At 42.8% G+C, this 20,932-nt stretch overlaps 1 protein-coding gene across 1 annotated transcript; it reads left to right on the forward strand.

Annotated features, from left to right (window-relative positions):
- Positions 1-15,377: 15,377 nt before the first annotated feature.
- On the forward strand, positions 15,378-18,878 carry LOC143604076 (uncharacterized). The gene is made up of 6 exons (XM_077080669.1): positions 15,378-15,987; positions 16,683-16,845; positions 16,932-17,108; positions 17,199-17,282; positions 18,072-18,153; positions 18,236-18,878. Exons 1-6 carry the CDS (start codon positions 15,659-15,661, stop codon positions 18,682-18,684), a joined length of 1,284 nt encoding a protein of 427 aa, XP_076936784.1. The 5' UTR covers positions 15,378-15,658; the 3' UTR covers positions 18,685-18,878.
- Positions 18,879-20,932: the final 2,054 nt, after the last annotated feature.

Genomic DNA, 20,932 nt, shown 5'->3' on the forward strand with positions numbered 1-20,932 from the left:
ATTCAATAGTGTTCGTGAACGTCCTGTAACATCTGTTTAATAGTGTTGTGTATGTTCAAATTCCTTGAAGAATGAATAATGTGAAGCTTGTTTTTCGTGAAACACTAAATGTTTGTGGATTAGGCAAATTGAATCACCGTTTCGAGATAACTTTTACACCAGTCGACTCGTATCTTTCTTCAAATCAAAAGCCCTAAAACATCGATTTGCAATTCGGAAAAAAAAAACTTAATGGCGTTAAGTGTTTTTTAACGGAGTTATATTGAGAGACTAATAGTCGAAAGGTTAGATCATCGACAAGAATTTTTTAAAATTGAATTATTATCAGCTAATACACAAAATGTGGAATCATTTATTTCAATTTACCTCAAAAGTCCCAATTTCTACACGAGTAAGCTTGTAACTAATACTACTCAAATAGTTAACCTAGTGTTTCATTTGGCATAACCAACCATGACAAGACAATTTTAACTTAAAGCATCATCATTATTCATTAATTCATTAAGACATTTTTCGCCTGTTCCTTTTAAGCATGGAACACTACACATGCCTTCATCTTCAATATTCATCAACAATTGAGTCTTTAGGTATTGCCAACATATTCAACCAAAATATAAGCATATCATGTAGCTCATTTCAACAACGTGCAAATCCTAGGTTATAATACCATTGATACGAAATCCCAACTTAGGCATTCATGAATCAAACCTAGTATATATACACGTTTTACTTCTTGAATTATAGGGCTTTCAAGTTATTTTAATAAAATATAACCTTCTTTACGTGTGAATATTTAAAACCCAATACCCAATATTTTCATAAAATATTGCAACTAGTATAATTAAATACACACGAAACTGTGCTATTTCAAGATCTATTTTAACAACTTTTTAAACCTTTACCTTAATTTCTCATATAATTATATTAAATACAAAAATACAGAAATTTGTGATGTTACGAATAGGTAGCTTTCGAGATTATTGTGACTAATCAAGAAAATAAACAACACACATGAAATAATTTCATAAATTATAGATGTTATAGATACCCTTGAAAATTAACAGCACACATGAAATACATTATGACATTTTTGAAATTAAATGAGATTCATAAGCTTTTTTGGTTACTTTTACTGTTATAGATAAAAATAAACAAATAAATAAAAACTTCTCTCTTTCTCACACACATATACACTGTACAAACACCCCAAAAACAAGCATATTTTATTAAAAGGCACACTGGCCTTCTATGCTCAAGTTAAGCCACTTGAAAGATTTATGCTTTATTTTCTAATAAATTACCCATCTAACATTATACAAAACTTCATGATGACCAAACATGAATGATAATTTGTCAAGCATTATACATACAATATGAATATTTATCATCACTAATGTATATAATTATCATTTCATCTCTCCACTTTGGAAGTGGATACAATTAAAATGCAAGTGAAACGATGAATAACGATTCACTTCATATTGATGTTTCTGTTTAGTTAACTATTTTATCTGGATAAAATACGTCTTTCAAAAAAATGATTAAGTAATAATACTTTAATTTTAATAATTCTTTTAATATGGTTCTTGTGATGTTTATGCATACGGATATTGAAAACTGATCCGAATAACTTTTGTGTTAAGAATTTAATACATAAAAATAGATGTATAAAAAAAATAAATAAATGATTTTCTTCTAGAGAAATGATAGTCGAATTTTAATAGTCGAGTCAGTTTGATTACGACGGTTCCAAATTCATTGATTCAAATTTGATGCGAAAATTGAATTTGGAATTCGGTCTGGATATCAAAACTCGAATTCATATATATTATTCCAACTTAATACAATTCGCATTTTGGGTATTTCCATATATAAATTCAAATAACTAAAACGCTAGTTGTTGGCCTCCTTGCCTATTGGTATTGGATGTTTATCTCCACCAAAGTGACGCGAGTCCCAGCCCATAAAGCACACGACTAAGTTTTCTCCTTTCAAGGAGTGTGTCAGTGTGTGTTCTCCATTAAACAAATAAATAAATAACTTTTTTTAAACACGTGAAAAGACAAAACTTTATCCAAAATCTCAGTAGCAAAAATCCCATTAGTTTTAACTAAAATCAAATTGCATTTTAGTTATCTAAACTTTGTCCGCTGACGAGTGACACTCATAGTAAGGGTAAACAATGTAGCGTAATCACTATAGATTTACCCTTATTCTATACTTGATTTTACTTGTATGTTTCTTCATTTCATTCATTTCATTTGAAATCATTATTATGAGATAAATCGAGTGAAAATCAAGTATAAATATACAACGATTTATCATATTTAAATTATTCTTGATAACGAAAATGAAAGTTAAAAGTATCATCAATCTTTATAAACGGACAGTTCATTTGACCCCCCCCCCCCAATCATCTCATGCGTGGTCTAGGGGACAGTTCATTTTTTTGTCAATATCCGGTTCATTTATTAAACGGTCCAACATAAACAAACTTCTTGTCAAACGAACAACCAGACGTCCGATTCACTTACAGCCCCATGCATGCATGCATGCATGACGTGAGTAAAATGAGGGAGCTCAAAAGTATTTTTTTTATTTTCCTTTTCATATCTTTATAGTTAAATGAACCGAACCTTTAGCCTAAGTGAAGAAACACTAAGTAACCCCGGGCAGATTATGGATAATCTGGGGGCTAGATAATGTTTCCCACGAAGGTTAGGTCCAGCAGAGTAAGTTGTACTTCAGGGAACCTGCAAAACAGACACCGTAAGCTCGTCACTGAGAAGGGGGGGGTTCCTCCTTGTGACCACCCTCCGGCGTGAGAATCAGTCTATATTGCTCTTTGAATATAAAAGTATATGAATACTATAAGAGCAGTTATCAAGTAAGTTATACGAGATTGTAGATGATCTTACCATTCCAAGATATTGGAGTATTTATAGCCGAAGGTAGGTTTTCTAGAAGGTACAGCCGGCTGAATAGTATTCCTGTTCAACCAACAGTGGATTACGCACAGGCCATACTGGTTGGTGGGTAGGTTACAGCCAACAGTAATAAAGTCGGCTGCACTATTCCACCAACTGTAGACCATGCACGTCCTACTGACTGTGGATTGTACGCAGGCCACGCTGGTTGGTGAATAGGTTACGGCCAACAGTAATACTATTCCACCAACTGTAGGCTGCGCCTGCTCCACAGTGAGAGTTGGTGAGTAGGCAGCGGCTAATAGTGACAAACAGTACTAGAGGGTGCTCCTCCTCACACTGTTGTCGGTGAGCTGTCACCCTGTGATTGGCTCATGGGCTGTTCTGGTCAGATCGTCTGTCCTATCCATACCTTGGTAGGTATGGTACAAAAGATCTTTCAGAATCAGACTGGCTCATTTGGGCGGGATTGTTCCCGCCTTGCTCATGCCTTCACGTGACTGCTGAAGTAGCTAATCTTGTACGTGTAGCCTTGCTGTCTGCGGGTAGCCTTCCCTGATGGCTTGTATCCGCAACTGCGGGAACAGGCGGGGTACTTCACCATTGGGAGGCTTTCCCTGCGTGTACAGCTTGCGTACTGCGCGTAAGATTCTATGAGCATGGTGGGTCCTGCGGGAGCAGATGGCCTTTGCGCAGACAACCCTGTTCAAGGTGAGTCTTGCGGGACCAACTGGTCTCTGCTGGGACCTACCTCTTCAAGTCCCCCCAGTCCAATGTTCTTCTCATGCGTGTTTAATAAAGTGAGGTGAACTTTTGGACTTAAGCAAAGGGTTTTGAAAAGGGTTTTGTAAGGTTTTCCATGGGAAGTCCTTGTCACTTGCAGAAATGCCCGAGTTTCCTGCTTGGTCTCTGGGTATGATGCGGGTAGGTCTGTAACCTCCTCGCAAGTCAGGAGCGTTGGGTCCCAGTTGTATGTATTTTCCATGAGGTTTTGGTAGTTTTGAACATAGTGATCAATTATGTTAAGACCACCAATTCCATCTTGGAGCTTCAAACAACGTAGTTCTCGACGTTCCCGCTATGCGGGGATGTTACTTCCGTTTCCGCAAGCATTGCCCAGAAGATCCTTCTTGGTTTCAATTCCCAGCGGAGCGCTAGGTATGTGAAGGGTTTTGCCTTAACACTGTACCTGCGCTCGTCTTACGGTTACTTTACTTCCAAGGTATTCCTGGCGTCAATTCCCTGCGGGTGCTAGGTATGTGAAGGGTTTTGCCTTTACACTGTACCCGCACCCGTCTTATAGTTACTTGGTTGCCGGGGTACTTGGCTTCAATTCCCTGCGGGTGCTAGGTATGTGAAGGGTTCCGCCTTAACACTGTACCCGCAGCCGTCTTACGGTTACTTGTTTACCAAGGTTTTCCTGGCTTCAATTCCCTGCGGGTGCTAGGTATGTGAAGGGTTTTGCCTTAACACTGTACCCGCAGCCGTCTTACGGTTACTTGTTTGCCAAGGGGTAAGGGATATTTTCCCGCTTACTTTTTAATATTTTCGAATTTTGAATTTTGAAATTCGAAGAGTTGGTGAAAAGATAAGAACAGTCCAAACCTCTGAAACGTCGTGCGACAGTTTCTTCTGACTGTGTCAGGACGTGCAGGAAGTTATGGTGACGTGACAGAACATGGTCATTCCAGTCGTTTTTTCAGGCGCGTGGGCGTGATTTTTCAGGCGCGTGGCCGCGAAATTACTGGCACACGTCCTTTCAACAGCTGTTGCCAGCCTGCTTTTTGCCACGTGTCATAGTTTCATTGCACCTTTGATTTCTCTCTCCTCCGCATTAAATTCACCGCATTAATTGCGATTACTATATAAAGGGGGGGAGAGTTATCTGTAATTCACACTTTCACCTTTCTTCTTCTTCTTAGTGATTTCCGGCAAATACTCCCCTTTTCAGGCAAGCATTTTCCCGAAATCACTTTCTTCTTTCCACCATGTCTTCTCATGATACTGATGATCAGAAGACTGCTGGCGAGTGCCAGTGTTCTCTTCCTGTCGATCTGTACCAGTATATCGTCAGGAAGTTCATGCTCGAGTCTCTCGAGCCTGAGTTTCCTGAACCCCACCATACTGTGTACGATGCCCCTAGTGGCAAGATCGGGGTTTATGCTGCATTCTTTGTCTACGGAAACCTTAGGTTTCCGTTGACAAAGTTTGTGTACCGTGTCCTGGAGAGGCACGGTGTGCACCTGACAGAGGTGCACCCCATGGCCATTGCCAAGGTCCGGCACTTTGAGTGGGTGTGCCGGATACTGGGCCTTGAGCCCTTTGTTGACCGTCTGATGACCTTCTACACTTGGAGGTGCATCCAGGGGTGGTACACTCTTACAACCCGTATAAAGGGTTTAAAGATTTGTACCACCGAGCGGAGTCTTCGCTCATGGAGAAGAGAGTTCTTCTTCATATCCGCTCGCGCCGTCCCCATCGCCATGAAGTTTAAGAATGGCCAGGCGCTTCCGAACCTTCCCGCCCTTAACTATGAGGAGGCGGAATGGTTTTCGAAGATATCCCGGGTCCAGTCCCCGGTTTTCCGTTTTCCGGAGTCGGCGATGGTGATGCTGGGGATGAGCCGGGTGTGGAAGGCGGCGAATGCGGATAAGGTTCCGATCGTCCTTGAATATGGTTCGAACTCTACCCCTTATGGTATGTCTTGTTTCTTTTTTGCTGACTACGATTTTTCCTAACTTTCTTGTTGATTTCAGAGGGTAACGATCTTCAGTCGCTCCTGAATCCGCGGGAGGAAGATGGTCCTGCGCGGATGGGTACTCGTGCTCTGGACGAGAACGAGTTGCCCATCCTCGAGCAGACTGCGGGTCGGTTCGTGGAGGTTTACCCGCCAGGCCAAGAGATCCTGAGCCACCGACGGCCAGGTAAGCCTATCTTCTACCCTGAACCTCTCAAAGCTGTGCCTGCTGCTGGAGTTCATGACATTTCTTCTTCTGAGGAATCCGCAGAAGGTCCTCCACTGGTGCGGAAGAGAAAGGCTGCCGTCGCGAAGGGCAAGGAGAAGGTGGCCTCTACGGCCGACCCGGTAGTCCTATCTGACTCGGAGTCAGATAATGCAGAGGTGGCGGGGAAGCCCGGTGGTGAAGAGACCACCGCTCCGGAGGCTGCAGGTGTCACCTCCGAGGAGGCAGCGGCAACGACGGTTACCGGTGTCAAGAGGCCTGCTCCATCGGGTTCGCCCCCGCTCGTCCGTGCGTTCAAGCTCAAGAAACCCCGTAAGTGCCCCCATAATTCTTGTCTAGATTTGTTGTTTAAAATAAATTTTCTTAACACTTTTGCTTATGTAGGTGTGGATGTTGACGCATTCCAGGGTGGAGTTGGAGCAAGTATTCCCCCGCCAATGACGGTAGGCTCGGTCAGCCTTCCCGAGGCATCGACCCAGGCGTCTACGCCTGCTTCCGCTGGTTCCAGCCTTCCTGAGGCTGTTCCAGCTGAGAAGGTGTCTCCGCCGGCCGTGAGTGCGATTTTTACAGCATCTTTCACGGAGCCGGCGGTTACTGTTGCTGAGGAGGTGGCGCCAACCATGGCTACCACAGCAGCTGCCACTATACCTGCGCCACCGGCACCGACGGCCGGACCTTCAGGTATGCGCCAGGCTTCCCGCCGATCTATGCCACCTTCCCGTCTGCCTGACCTGTTGGATGGATTTCCTTTAGGTTCAGGTGATGGGTTTGGCGGCTATCGGCCTGTTATTGACCCTACAGGTACGTAGGGTTCTTTTTCCTTTACATATTTTTATCATCTTTTCCTAACTGCCTTTGTTTCTTTTGCAGTGTCGGATTCCAATGAAGTGTATGTTCCAAGATGGAACATACGCCGAGGAACAACCCTTCGCACCCCTGCGGAGTGCGTGGACTGGGCTCGCCACGCCGCTCCTCATGGTGCGTTGGGGGAAGCCATGGCTAGCTACCAAGAGGGTAGGCTAACCAATGAGCTTCGGGTTCTCCAGGCCCGAACGCAGCCCCGCGTCGAGCTGCTTTGTCGTGAAAACGACAAGTTAAAAGCAGCTCGCGCCAAAGATATATCTGAAGCGCGGGCTCTTCGGGAGGAGAACCGGCAGTTGGCCGCTGCCGCAGCCGAGAAGGAGAAGGCATTCAAGGCCCTTGAGGTTGAAGTCCAGGCGCGACTCGAGGCCCGCTCCAAGGCTGCCCAAGCTGTGAATGAACAGCTTCGGCTGGCCAAGGAGACTGCGCGAAACTCAACTGAGAGGGCTGCCAAGGCTGAAGCTGTTGCTGAGCCACTTCGCGAAGAGAATGAGCAGCTTAAATGCAAATTAAAGGCTCTTCAGCATGCTCATGACGCCTTGGCAATGGAAGATGCCAAGAAGCTGCAGGAGATCCTTGACCAGAGGGGGGTGCTTGACCGTACTGAAAGGAAACTCAAAAGCGTCGAAGAAGCTGCCGCCAAGGAAGTTCAACTTGCCAACCTTGATAAAAGCGGAGCCGAACGTGCTTGTAAAGAAAGTCAAGCTACCCTCCAATGGTTGCTTCGAGAAGCGTTGCCTCAGGTATCCTCTTTTTCTTTACGCTTTCTGCTCGTAATTAGAAAATGTTCTAACTTTATTCTTTTGTAGGTTGTGCGTCAGGTCCTTTCAGAGACCTCTTATGACGATGCGATGAGCGCAGCCCTCAACGCTTCTCATGAGGATGGGCAGAAGACTGGCTTCCTGCTTGGTCTAGGGTTTGCTGAGAGAGGCTTTCCGCCCTCCAACTTCCCTTTATTCAATGTTAACACTGAAGCTGCTTATGACCAAGCTGTGAACCAGTACGCTGCCTTCCCGCATCCAGTGGTGGAGAAGGTGAATGAAGCTGCTGCTGCTGATGATGGGCTAAACATCCTTAAGGCTTTCCTTGGGCAGCCGCGCTCTGATGGTGCTGGCCCAAGCGGAGGTGGCCCTGAAGCCTGATCCTGAAGATCCCTTCCCGCTGGTAGGATAGACTTAGCTTTGTATAGATTTCTTTTAGGCGGGTAGTTACCCAGCCATTCTTGTAAATGATTGTGAAATATTAATCTCTTTGCGTATAAGATTGTTATTTCCTTCCTTGGGTTCTTTGCTTTATAAACTTATGACTTGCATACTTAGTTTAAATTAGCAATTTCCCAAGTGTTTAGAATAAGAACCTTTGAACGTGGTTGATGATGGGCTAAAGTTTCGCCTCCTCCTTCGTGATTGTGCGGGTAAAACCGTCACTTGCACTTGGTAGGATGGCTAACCTTTACCCTCTATCTGACCTGCGTGTAGGTTTTTCAAAATTTCTAAGGCATTAAGTTAAACCTTTGAACGTGGTTGATAATGGACTAAAGTTTTTGCTTCCTCTTTCGTGATTGTGCGGGTGTAACCGTCACTTGCACTTAGAAGGATGGCTTTAACTTTAGACCTATATCTGACCTGCGTGTAGGTTTTTCTTATCCTTTTTTAAGTGTTCATAAGTTAACCTTTTAACGTGGTAGATGGTAAGTTAAGTTTGGCTTCCTTGAATGTGATTGTGCGGGTAAGACCGTCACTTGCACTTACAAGGATGGCTAAACTTTACCTACATCTGACCTGCGTGTAGGTTTTCCTTAACTTTTTTAACATTTTGGCGTTGTGTTTATGCGGGTATTGCCGCCTTCCACACGCAACTACTTCCTGTAAGGGAAGTTCATAGGTTACAAGCTATCAATACATCATGAAGGGAGAATCATTTCCATTAGAAGTGGCTCTAGGCCTTTTCTTTACAAGTTGGAATTGATCTACATATAACATTTGCGTAATTGAGCTCCATTCCATGTTCTAGGGATGGGAGTGCCATCGAGCCTTTCGAGCCGGTACGCGCCCTTTCCCAGAACCTCTTTGATAATGTATGGCCCCTCCCAAATCGGGGCCAACTTTCCTGGGCGTTGTTGGTTCGAAGCCTCGTTGTTACGCAGTATGTAGTCTCCTTCCTTGAAGTTGCAGAGTTTTACCCGCGTGTTGTAGTATTTTTGCATTTGTCGTTTGTAGTTTTCTTCACGCACGGCGGCTAAGTCTCTGCGCTCTTCGGCTAGCATAAGGTCTAACCGTCTTTCCGCATCATTGTCTTCTGGTTGGATTAAGACCCTTGGTGAGGGTAAACCGATTTCGACTGGGATCATGGCTTCAGTGCCATAAGTGAGACTGAACGGGGTTTCTCCCGTACTGGTCTTCTTCAGCGTTCTGTTTGCCCAAAGGACGTGTGGAAGTTCGTCCACCCAACCGGATCTATGTTCCAAGAGTCTTTTCTTTATGCCTTCGACGATGCTCTTATTTGCTCTTTCCACCTCACCGTTACCTTGCGGGTGTGCCACTGAGGTAAAGGTGTGGGTGATTTGAAGTTCTTTCAGCCACTGCTGCAGCTTCTTGTCAGCAAAGTTGGTGCCATTGTCGCTTACCAAATTCTGTGGAAGTCCAAAACGACAAATAATAAATTCCCAAATAAATTTTTTGATATGCTTTGCGGTTGTTTGGGCTAAAGGTTTCGCTTCTATCCATTTGGTGAAGTAGTCAATGGCTACCACTAGGAACTGAACATTCCCAGCTGCTGTTGGAAATGGGCCTGTCACGTCGATGGCCCACTTCTGAAATGGCCACGAGGAAGTGACAGGAACAAGATCATTTTTCGGGCGATGCGTGTTGGGTGCGTAAAGCTGGCAAGATCTGCATTTTCTGATGTATGCCAACGCGTCCATATGCATCCCCGGCCAGAAGTATCCCGCGTTGTTTAGCTTGGCTACCACAGCGCGGGGGCCTGCGTGTACTCCGCAGATGCCTTCGTGAACCTCCCTCAGGAGGTAGTCAGCATCTTGGTTGTCCACGCATCTTAACAACGGGCCAAGAAAGTTACGTCTGTAAAGGGTGTCATTGACCAGCTGATAATTTAGTGCTTTACAGCGTAGTTTTCTTGCCTGTGACTTCGACTCTGGTAACGTTCCTGCTTCAAGGTATTTTATTATTGGGGTCATCCATGTTTCTGTACCGGTTTGGATGACACAAATTTCCTTGTGCGGGACTGATGGTGTTTCGAGGAGTTCCACGCGGATGTCCTTTCCCAAGTGGGTGAAGGCCAGTGATGCAAGCTTGCTTAACGCATCCGCAGATTTGTTTTCGCTGCGCTTGACGTGTATCACTTTACAATCATTAAAATCGCGCATGATGGTTTTGGCTTGGGCAAGGTACAGGGCCATTGTGTGGTTCACAGCCGTGTACGTCCCGTTTATTTGGTTTGCCACTAGCATGGAATCAACGTGGGCTTCCAAGTTTTTGACACCCATCTTTCGCGCAATCCTCAATCCGGCCAGGAATGCTTCATATTCAGCTTCGTTATTCGTACTTGGGAAATCCAGCCGAATAGCATAAGTATATTCCTGGCCTGCTGGGTTTGTTAATTTTAACCCTGCGCCTGAACCCTCGTTACTAGCTGCTCCATCAGTATAGAGTCGCCAGACCTCATCGATTTCGTGTGCTGGGGAGGGTTGAACCTCCTCCTGGCACTCTTTCTCCCGCGCAGCGGGGACTTCGGCAATAAAATCAGCCAGGACCTGGCCTTTAATGGCTGGTCTCGGCTTGTATTGAATCGCATATTCTCCCAATTCAATTGCCCATTTGGCTAGGCGTCCCGATAACTCGGGTTTGCCTAGAACATTTGAGAGTTTGAAGTTGGTGAGAATAGTGATTGGGTGACCCTGGAAATATCGTCTCAACCTGCGTGAAGCGTGTATAAGTGCCAAGACCAGTTTTTCCAGGGTAGAGTACCGGGTTTCCGCGTCTGCCAGCACGCGGCTAACATAATAGATTGGCATCTGGATGCCTTTTCGTTCTACAAGCAGGACTGCCCCGGTTGCTCTATCTGTTGCGGAGAGGTATAGGATTAACTCCTCTCCCGCTTGTGGTGCTGTGAGTGTTGGGAGTTCGATCAGGCGTGATCGAATCTCCTGGAAAGCTGCTTCCGCTTCTGGTGTCCAGCGGAAGTGCGTTTTCTTTAAACAATTTCTTAGTGTTGACACAAAAGGGAACGACCTATCCGCATGGTTTGCCAAAAAGCGGTTAAGCGCGACTAGTCGTCCATTAAGTGTTTGAGCCTGTTTTATGGTGGTAGGTGATTCCATTTTGACAATGGCTTCGACCTTTTCAGGGTTCGCTCTGAAGCCATCTTTAGTAATAATGACCCCTAAGAACTTCCCTTCTTCCACCCCAAATGAACACTTGCTCGGGTTGAGCTTCATGTTTATCTTTCTGAGCGTGTTGAAAGTTTCCTCAATGTCTTTCAACATCGTCTCTGGCTCGGGGCTTTTGATGACCAAATCATCCATATAGACTTCCAAGTTTCTCCCAATTTGGGCGTGAAACTCTTTGTCCATTAGTCGTTGGTACGTGGACCCCGCGTTCTTAAGTCCGAACGGCATCATTTTATAACAAAATGTGCCATCGGGCGTCCGAAAGGCGGTTTTGTCCTGGTCATCCACAGCCATGTGGATTTGATGGTACCCCTTATACGCATCCAAGAAGCATTTAAGGCGAAATGGTGCCACCGAATCCACCTTGAGATCAATTTCTGGCAACGGATAACAATCTTTGGGGCATGCTTTATTCAAATCTTTGAAATCTATGCACATGCGCCATTGTTTGTTATTCTTCGGTACCATTACGGGATTTGCAACCCATGTTTGATATTTGCTAACGCGCACGATGCCCGCATCAAGGAGTTCCTTGACTTGGGTTCTGCACGCGTTGGTTTGCTCGGGCCCCATTACTCTGCGCTTTTGTACGATCGGTGTTACGGCCGGATCGCATTTGAGCTTATGCTCTGCCTTTCCCCGGGGTACACCAGTCATGTCGGCTGGTGTCCACGCGAAGATGTCTGCGTTTCGCTGCAGTAAGCGCTTGAGTAAGGTGCGTGTTGGATCAACAATTGTCGGGCCAATGGTAACGGCCTGATCGGGATATTTCCCGTTGAATGCCCACTGTTCAGGCTCAGTGATGGTTTGTTTGGCCATCTTCGGTTTGGGTTTAGAGGAGACAGATGCGATGCATACCTGGGGAATGCCCGTGATCATCGCTACGCCTTCAGTTGTTGGCCATCCCATCATGCCGTGGACTGAGGATACCACAGCGTTGAATCTTGCCATCCCGTCTCTCCCGAATAGGATGTCATACGTATGATGTGGTTTTTTCATCACAACAAAATCCACATCCTCCGTGCGTGAATAATTCCCATCGGTGAGAGTGACGGGGAAAGATAGGATGCCCAAGGGAGTGTTCATGCTGCCGTCAAACCCTTCCATTGAAGCGTAGACCGTCTCCAGGCGTTCCTTGTCTTCATCATCGAGCTTGTCGAAGAACTGCCTGTACATCACTGTCGACGATGCGCCATTGTCAACGAGGGTGCGGGAGGTGATGTAGTGCCCCAGCTGGCTTTTAATGACAATGGGGCCTTCTTTGTTTGGGCCTCCCGGCACTCGCGGGAAGCGCACTTCTGCTTCCTTCCATGCGCATGGTTCGGTCATTGGTCTCTTTCTTCCTCTGACCTTACCATGGACCATGTTGATGCTAATGTCGACGGGCTTCCGTCCGTTACCCTTGTACCTGTTGTCGTTCCTTCCTCCCTTCTTGATAGATGCCACGAGGTGTGCGAGCCTCCCATCCTTGACGAATGTCTCGACGATGTCCCTCAAGGATGTGCACTCCTCAATGCTATGGCCCTTTGTCCCATGGAAGTCACAAGACTTGCTTTGATCCGCATTGGGTTTCTGTCGGATCACTGGAGCTTTTGGCCATGGCAGTTTTTCCGTGGCAAATATCTCCGTGACGCTCTTGGTGAGTGGCGTCCAGCGGTTTTTTCGGTTCAAAGGGTGCGTTTTGTCCCTTCCGCCAACCAGAGGGCGAGAGCTTGAGGGGGTGTCAAAGTTTATCCTTGACTGCCAAATACCTTGCCGCCTCTTTTTGTTTAGCCGGGCGGTTCTTACATTATTCTCCCTTGTCCTCTGCGTGTAGAGGTTTGTATTGTGGGGGAGATCTCTTCCCAGCTGTTTCTCTGTTTCGGCAAAGCGCTTGGCTGCCGTCATTATGGCATCCCACGTGGATGGCATGCCGTCTTTACCCGTCAGAGTGCGGATGAGTTCTGGGTATTCAGCGCCCTGAATGAAAGCGGCGCGAACGAGGTCTTCACTGATGTTGCCCAGACTCACCTTCTTGGAGTTGAAGCGGGTGATGAAGTCCAGTAAGGATTCATCCTCTTCTCTGACACAGTTGAGGATCGTCCACTGCTCCTCAGTGTGCTTCCTCTGTTGACTAAACTGTTGACTGAACTTGTTCTGGAAGTCTGCCCAGTCATAAATGTGGTGGACCGGTAAACGGTCGAACCATGCTCTGGCTGCTCCTACCAGAGTCATCTGGAACATGTAGCACCACGTGGGTTCCGTCCAGTTACTGACGGTTGCCCCCGCAATGAACCTGTTCAGATGGTCATCTGGGTCGGATAGACCATCGTATGTGCCAACGTTGGACATTTGTTTGGCACTCCTCGGGGCGATTGCTTCTGCAATGTCCCTTGCAAATTTTGACCTCCCTGCGTTTGTAGCAGTAGGTCTAAAGGCCTTGGAGAAGTCGCGAGAGCTTTTTTCCGTGACTGGTTGGAATGCTTCCCCAAAGTTCCTTTTTGGCTGGGGATCCGTTTCCTTACGCTTCCCTTTCGCCCTATGGCGAGGGTTCGCGTCGGTGTCGGAGTCTTCCCCCTCGCCGTCTGAGTACTCGTACTCACTACTCATGTTGAGGTGCTGGCGAGTACTACCGAATTCCTCAGCTTGTTGGACTGAACGCAAGCGTTCGTCCAACTCAGCCTGAAATTCTCTTTGACGTGCCTCGGCCCATGCCTTCACTTGATCAAGTGTTTGGCGAGGGGCTCGAGGTCGTTTTTCCAGCTGGGCATCAGTGAATCCCAGTGGAATATTTACTCCACTTGCCCCTACATGAGTGACTGGGGTAGTGTTCGTAAAATGTATTTCACTTGCCCCAGCTTGGGTGGCTGGGGTAGTGTTTGTAAACATTGTGTTGCCGGTGTTAACCCCAGTGGCTGGGGTTGTGGTTACCGGAATTTCTCTAGTCATCTTGGAAGTTTTGAAAAACTGGAGAAAGATGTAGTTCTAGCTTTATGCACGGATGGCGCCAATGAAGAAACACTAAGTAACCCCGGGCAGATTATGGATAATCTGGGGGCTAGATAATGTTTCCCACGAAGGTTAGGTCCAGCAGAGTAAGTTGTACTTCAGGGAACCTGCAAAACAGACACCGTAAGCTCGTCACTGAGAAGGGGGGGGTTCCTCCTTGTGACCACCCTCCGGCGTGAGAATCAGTCTATATTGCTCTTTGAATATAAAAGTATATGAATACTATAAGAGCAGTTATCAAGTAAGTTATACGAGATTGTAGATGATCTTACCATTCCAAGATATTGGAGTATTTATAGCCGAAGGTAGGTTTTCTAGAAGGTACAGCCGGCTGAATAGTATTCCTGTTCAACCAACAGTGGATTACGCACAGGCCATACTGGTTGGTGGGTAGGTTACAGCCAACAGTAATAAAGTCGGCTGCACTATTCCACCAACTGTAGACCATGCACGTCCTACTGACTGTGGATTGTACGCAGGCCACGCTGGTTGGTGAATAGGTTACGGCCAACAGTAATACTATTCCACCAACTGTAGGCTGCGCCTGCTCCACAGTGAGAGTTGGTGAGTAGGCAGCGGCTAATAGTGACAAACAGTACTAGAGGGTGCTCCTCCTCACACTGTTGTCGGTGAGCTGTCACCCTGTGATTGGCTCATGGGCTGTTCTGGTCAGATCGTCTGTCCTATCCATACCTTGGTAGGTATGGTACAAAAGATCTTTCAGAATCAGACTGGCTCATTTGGGCGGGATTGTTCCCGCCTTGCTCATGCCTTCACGTGACTGCTGAAGTAGCTAATCTTGTACGTGTAGCCTTGCTGTCTGCGGGTAGCCTTCCCTGATGGCTTGTATCCGCAACTGCGGGAACAGGCGGGGTACTTCACCATTGGGAGGCTTTCCCTGCGTGTACAGCTTGCGTACTGCGCGTAAGATTCTATGAGCATGGTGGGTCCTGCGGGAGCAGATGGCCTTTGCGCAGACAACCCTGTTCAAGGTGAGTCTTGCGGGACCAACTGGTCTCTGCTGGGACCTACCTCTTCACTAAGAAACGAAGTTAAAACACTCTTTTTTCTAGAGTCTAGACTAGAGAAAATCTTGAAGTTGAAATGAGTAGTAGTAGTAGTTGAAAATGAAATAGAACGTGGAAAACGAGAAGTAAAGATAAAGAAGAACGCGGCCGCAATGACCAAACCAACCAATCAATAAATAACCACGTCAACCATAATATCCATTACCCAATAATAATCAATCTCCCATCCTCTAATTCTAATCTCCTCCGGTCACCGGAAAGATATTATTCCGATATTCCAAACCACACAAAACAACCAGCACTGCGGGCCCCACAGAAGGAAATCAGCTATAGTCCATTATCCACCACTTGCCACTCCTTATCTTCATTCTCATCCTCTAATCCACTCTCCTTGTCGTCTTACCTTATCATTCACCACCACCCAATCATAATATTATTAATAAACAACACTCACCCACCAAACCCTCTTTGTCAATTGGCACCATGGCTGTGGTTGAGGCGCTATTGACCATCTTACAAGGACCCAGTTTATGGTACGCCTTGCCGGATCTCATGGTCTTTGTCGCACCCCTCTGGTTTGCGGTTCTCTTTGGGGTCTTAGTGGGTTGGCTCTGGCGACCCACTTGGGCTAATTCCGCTATTAATAATCTTCCCATTCCCACCATTAATAATAATTACCCGTCGATGGATTTTGTATCTTCGATTCCGAGCTTTAATTCATTCAAGTCGCAATTACCCAGTTGTTTATTCGCGGGTTCGGGTAATGGGTCGGTGCAGGATGACTCATCCGGGTCGTCGTCTACTGACAATAGGTGAATCTTGAATCAATCTTACCAACATTGGTTAAAGTAAAGGATAAGATAAGGTTGAATTTGAACTAAAAATGGTTAATGTGTTTAATCATAATTTTGAGCAAAATTGGTTAAATTTTAGTATTTTATTTTATTGTTTTTTTGTGGGGAAAGGATAAGATAAGGTTGAATTTAATTTAATGTGTGTAATCTTGAATTTGAGCAAAGTTGGTAAATGCGTTTAATCTTAATTTTGAGCAAAATTGGTTAATTTTTTTTTTTTTTTTTTTGTAAGTAGGGTAAAGATAATGTTAAATTGAGTGGTTGAATTGGATTTAATGTGTTCAATCTTGAATTTGAGCAAATTTGATTGAAGATAATTTTTTTTCCTTTTAAGAAGGGTAAAGATAATGTTAAATTTGATTTAATGTGTTTAATCTTGAATTTGAGCAAATTTGGTTAAAGATAAATTTTTTTGTTAGAAGGACAAAGATAATGTTGAATTATGTGGTTGAATTTGATTTTATGTGTTTCATCTTGAACTTGAGCAAAATTAGTTATAGATAATTTGTTTTTTTTTTGATGTTGAATTGAGTGGTTGAATTTGTTTTAATGTGTTTATTCTTGAATTTGAGCAACATTGGTTAAAAATAAGGTTTTTTATTTTTTGGTGTCATTGTTGAATTAAGTGATTGAATTTGATTTAATGTGTTTAGATTGTCAAAGTTGGATGGTGAAAACAAGAATTTTGTTGGGGAAGGTGATTTGAAGCATATATGCAAGCTTGTTACAGAGAAAGATGGAGGACCTGTTTGGAATAAGGTGATGGATAGGTCAACTTCTAATATGAGTTATCAAGCTTGGAAGAGAGAGCCTGAGGTAACTTTAGTTTAGTTTTATTACTATTAATATGGTACTTGAAATGAATAGTGTGATTAATTATGTTTTGGTATGTGTTTTTGAAGACTGGACCTCCACAATACCGGTCTCGGACGGTTTATGAAGATATGAGTCCGGAAATGATGAGGGATTTCTTTTGGGATGATGAGTTTAGATTGAAATGGGATGACATGTTATTAGAAGCCGAGACTATAGAAGAGTGCCCGAAAAATGGGACGATGGTGGTTAAGTGGGTTCGTAAGGTAAGTGCATATATTCATTTTCATGTTAACATGGTTTTAGTGTATTTGGTCATTAGTGTTTTGACTTATATGTTGCAATTGGTGTTGCAGTTTCCATTTTTTTGTAGCGACAGGGAGTACATAATCGGTCGTAGGATATGGGAATCGGTGAAAACATACTATTGCGTTACAAAGGTAAGGAATTTAAGATACTTTTGATGTTTCTGATAAGTTGGTTATTTGTTACCATGATATTACCATAAATAGGAACTAGGAAGTGAAGTTAACTCCAAATAATATTGAGCAAGGGATGATCAAATTTAGATTTTCAAAAGAACTTTTTATTAAACAATAGGCTCCCGATTAGGATTGATACTTAATTTGCTTGAACTTGTTTCACGAGACACACAAACAAACGTACTTACGAAAACAAACAAGAAGAGAGTAAACAGAGGTAACAGAGTGTGAATAAGGAAATCAAAACCAAACAGAAGACAGTAGTGATAATAAAAATTAGTTATTTGTTATATATATAGATAATTATGACAGAACTAACTAAAAAATATATATTATGTTATTTATATAAAATTGTAATTATAGTTACATAGTGTAAGCATGGTCACTTCTTGATTATTGGAATTTTGTTTTCTAATATATAATTTGAGAGTCGCTCAATATAAAACCAATTTTAAGCATGCACTGCCAGTATCACATAAACACTTGTATAGTTGTATCTATTCATTTAACTATGATACTATATATAATTAGAGAGTCGTTCAATACAATACTAGTTTTAAGCATAGAAATTGCGAGAACCACATAAACATTTGCATTTATTCATTTAACTATAATTCGTAACTGCATAATTATCTCTCTTTTTCATCATGCACTATGTACATAAAACAGGTTTTGTATTAAATGCACCACTATATGGCTACATGATTATATATAGAAAACTTAAAATTAAAATTATACCTTTTTCAGGGCGTACAATATCCATCTATACCACGCCGCAGCAAACCAAGACGTGTTGACTTGTACTATTCAAGTTGGTCGATTCGTGCAGGTAATCTGACCGCCTCATGTTTAAGATTTGATTTCAATAAAATTACCTATTTACCCTTAACTAATTAGTCAATAACCACCAGTTGAATCAAGGAAAGGCGATGGACAAATGAGCGCGTGTGAAGTACTATTATTTCATCATGAAGACATGGGAATCCCATGGGAGGTTGCAAAGCTCGGTGTTCGTCAAGGAATGTGGGGAGCCGTTAAAAAGATTGACCGGGGTCTTCGTTGGTACCAAAAGGAGATGGGGTCGGGTTCACCTTTATCTCATTGTGCTTACATGGCGCATGTACATTCAAAAGTTAGCACCGAGCGTATAAAATACCTGGAAAACACATCAAACGATTCACAAGAAATCGAAACATCTGAACAAACCGCAAACGATGAGAAACCGGGTAAGAATGTTCCAAAGCTTTTGGTTGTTGGTGGGGCCATTGCACTTGCTTGGACCATTGATAGGGGGCTGTTGACAAAAGCAGTCATATTTGGAGTGGCAAGAAGATTTGCAAAAATGGGAAGAAGATTGTGAATGGTTGGTATACTCATGTTCTGACTTGGGATTATGATTGTAATTTGTTTTACTGTTTTTCTATAATTTTCTGATAGATTTATGTTGCAGCTTATGATCATGATAATGAGTGATGTTATAGTGGTATTCATGTAATTTATTTTAAATGATCCTTCTCATGCTGCTGAAATAACAGGGAAATTTTATTTTCTTGATTTGGCTGTCATTATTCTAACTCATAAGGTCATCTGTAATGGAATCGTGAGAGGGGGCGTGACTCGTGAGTGGACTCACGAGTGTGGGAGGAAAAGTTGGTAGGTTTTGTTAGTGTTTATTCCGTTTTTTAATATTAATCGAGACGCTCAATAAACCTTTACATTCCTTAGTGAGTGTAACCACAAGCCTTGCTTAGATGACATCTACGTAGTGACACTTTGTGCTCACACTCACTATACCATGACCATCACGAATGCCGTTACATAAACAAACATACCATGCTCACAAGTTCCAAGATAATTAAGATCCCAACTCCCAAGGCATATGAAGAGCATACGTTAGATACAAGAGATGTATAAATGAGACAAATTTATCTAGTGTCCCATCTTTTAATTGTGATAACAAACATTGAAGCCCTTTATTAGTAAAAAGGGAAATTTTGTTCTGCCAATTCATATGGGCCCGTTTTTAATACAATTAATTCAATGATGGGCTTTGAATACGGACCCATTTCAAAAGTTTTATTAATAGATATTGATGGGCTTTTAATAGCAAGAATGAAAGAAGATAAGATAATCCAAAGTACTGCTTTGCTTTGATAGTATTTTGCGAGTCTATTTTCGGCTACGGACCCCAATCGACTTATTAACCTTTTCTTTTTCGAATAAAGCATTTTTATTTAGTTATAATTTAAAATTTTAAACGAAACTAAGTTGTTTTGAACGTTATTATAATTCAAGATTACTTCTAAGTTTCAAGATTATGCTTGTTTACTTAGGGCATGTTCGTTTCACGGAATTCATGGGAATTCAAAGGAATTGGAATTAAAATCCCATGGCATGGCGTGTTCATTTCATTGGAATTGGAATCTTAATTCCATTTTGGTGTGTTCGGTTCAAACAATTGGAATTGAACTTGAAATTCAATTCCTTCAAATTCCTTTAAATATAAGGATTTCAAATCCTTCCAAAATGTTGAGGAATTCAAGGAAATTCATTGAAATCTTATCTCGAGTGGTTTTTTTTTTCACGAGCAATGAACAAAACATTTTAGCTTTTTTACTTTTTTTTATTTATAGTTTGAGTTATTAATTTATTATTATTATTTTTGAATATTTTTTTGAGGGGTTTTTAATCTTAATAGAATACCCATAAAAAATTCCAAAAAAAATAATAAAAAAATCATAACACAAGATATAAATAAAAAACAACAAAGCTAAAAAAACTACAATGTTTTCGCCGTTGTCATTGTTAAAAAAAAACTCTTTTGATTTCTATTCATTTGTCAAACGAACACATTAAGAATGTATTTGGATTTCAATTTCTCATAATTCCAATTCATATTGGAATGTTCAGATTCCAAATCCAATTCCTTTAAATTTCAAATCGGGATCCTATGCAAATTCCAATTCCAATTCTATTCCATTCCGTGAAACGAACGCGCCCTAAGGGCATTTTCTAAGGGACCCATTTCATAACAAGTCCGTGATAAAAGAAAAAGGTCTTTCCCGGTGTGGAATCATGATTGAAAATGCTTTTGATTAATAAGAGCATTCTCATCCCATCCCCTATAATTATGTGAGAAAAGTTTGCAAATTGTAAGGTGAGGTTATGAGTAGTTGTGGGTGTAAATTATAGGGTGAAGAGAAAAATATAGTGATTTTTTTGTAAATTTAGGAAACATTGTTTGCCCCTATTTATTTTTTAATATTTGTTGGATTGGTTGTGAGTAAAGGAGAAAGAAAACTGTAATGATAAATGTATAAAATATATTATTGAATTGAACAACAGAGAGAAATATAGTGTTTTTTTGTGTAATTATAGAGATATGGATGAGGAGCTGGTTGAGAATGCTCTAAGGGGTCGATTAATAGACACCATAATTTTTATGCACGGATATACATGAGCTAGATTATGATTACGAAATAGTATATAAAATAAATTTTTAAGATTATGCCCATCCAAGTGTTACGATGACTAAAGTCGTAAACAAGACCCTAAAAGAAAGTGTTTGAATTAAATACAAAAAACTTTTAACATGAGAAACGTATAAA

This window comes from Bidens hawaiensis, unplaced genomic scaffold (assembly GCF_021521415.1).
Source record: "Bidens hawaiensis isolate Kalapana, Puna unplaced genomic scaffold, B.hawaiensis_p1.1 tig00001961_1, whole genome shotgun sequence".
Lineage (NCBI taxonomy): Eukaryota > Viridiplantae > Streptophyta > Magnoliopsida > Asterales > Asteraceae > Bidens > Bidens hawaiensis.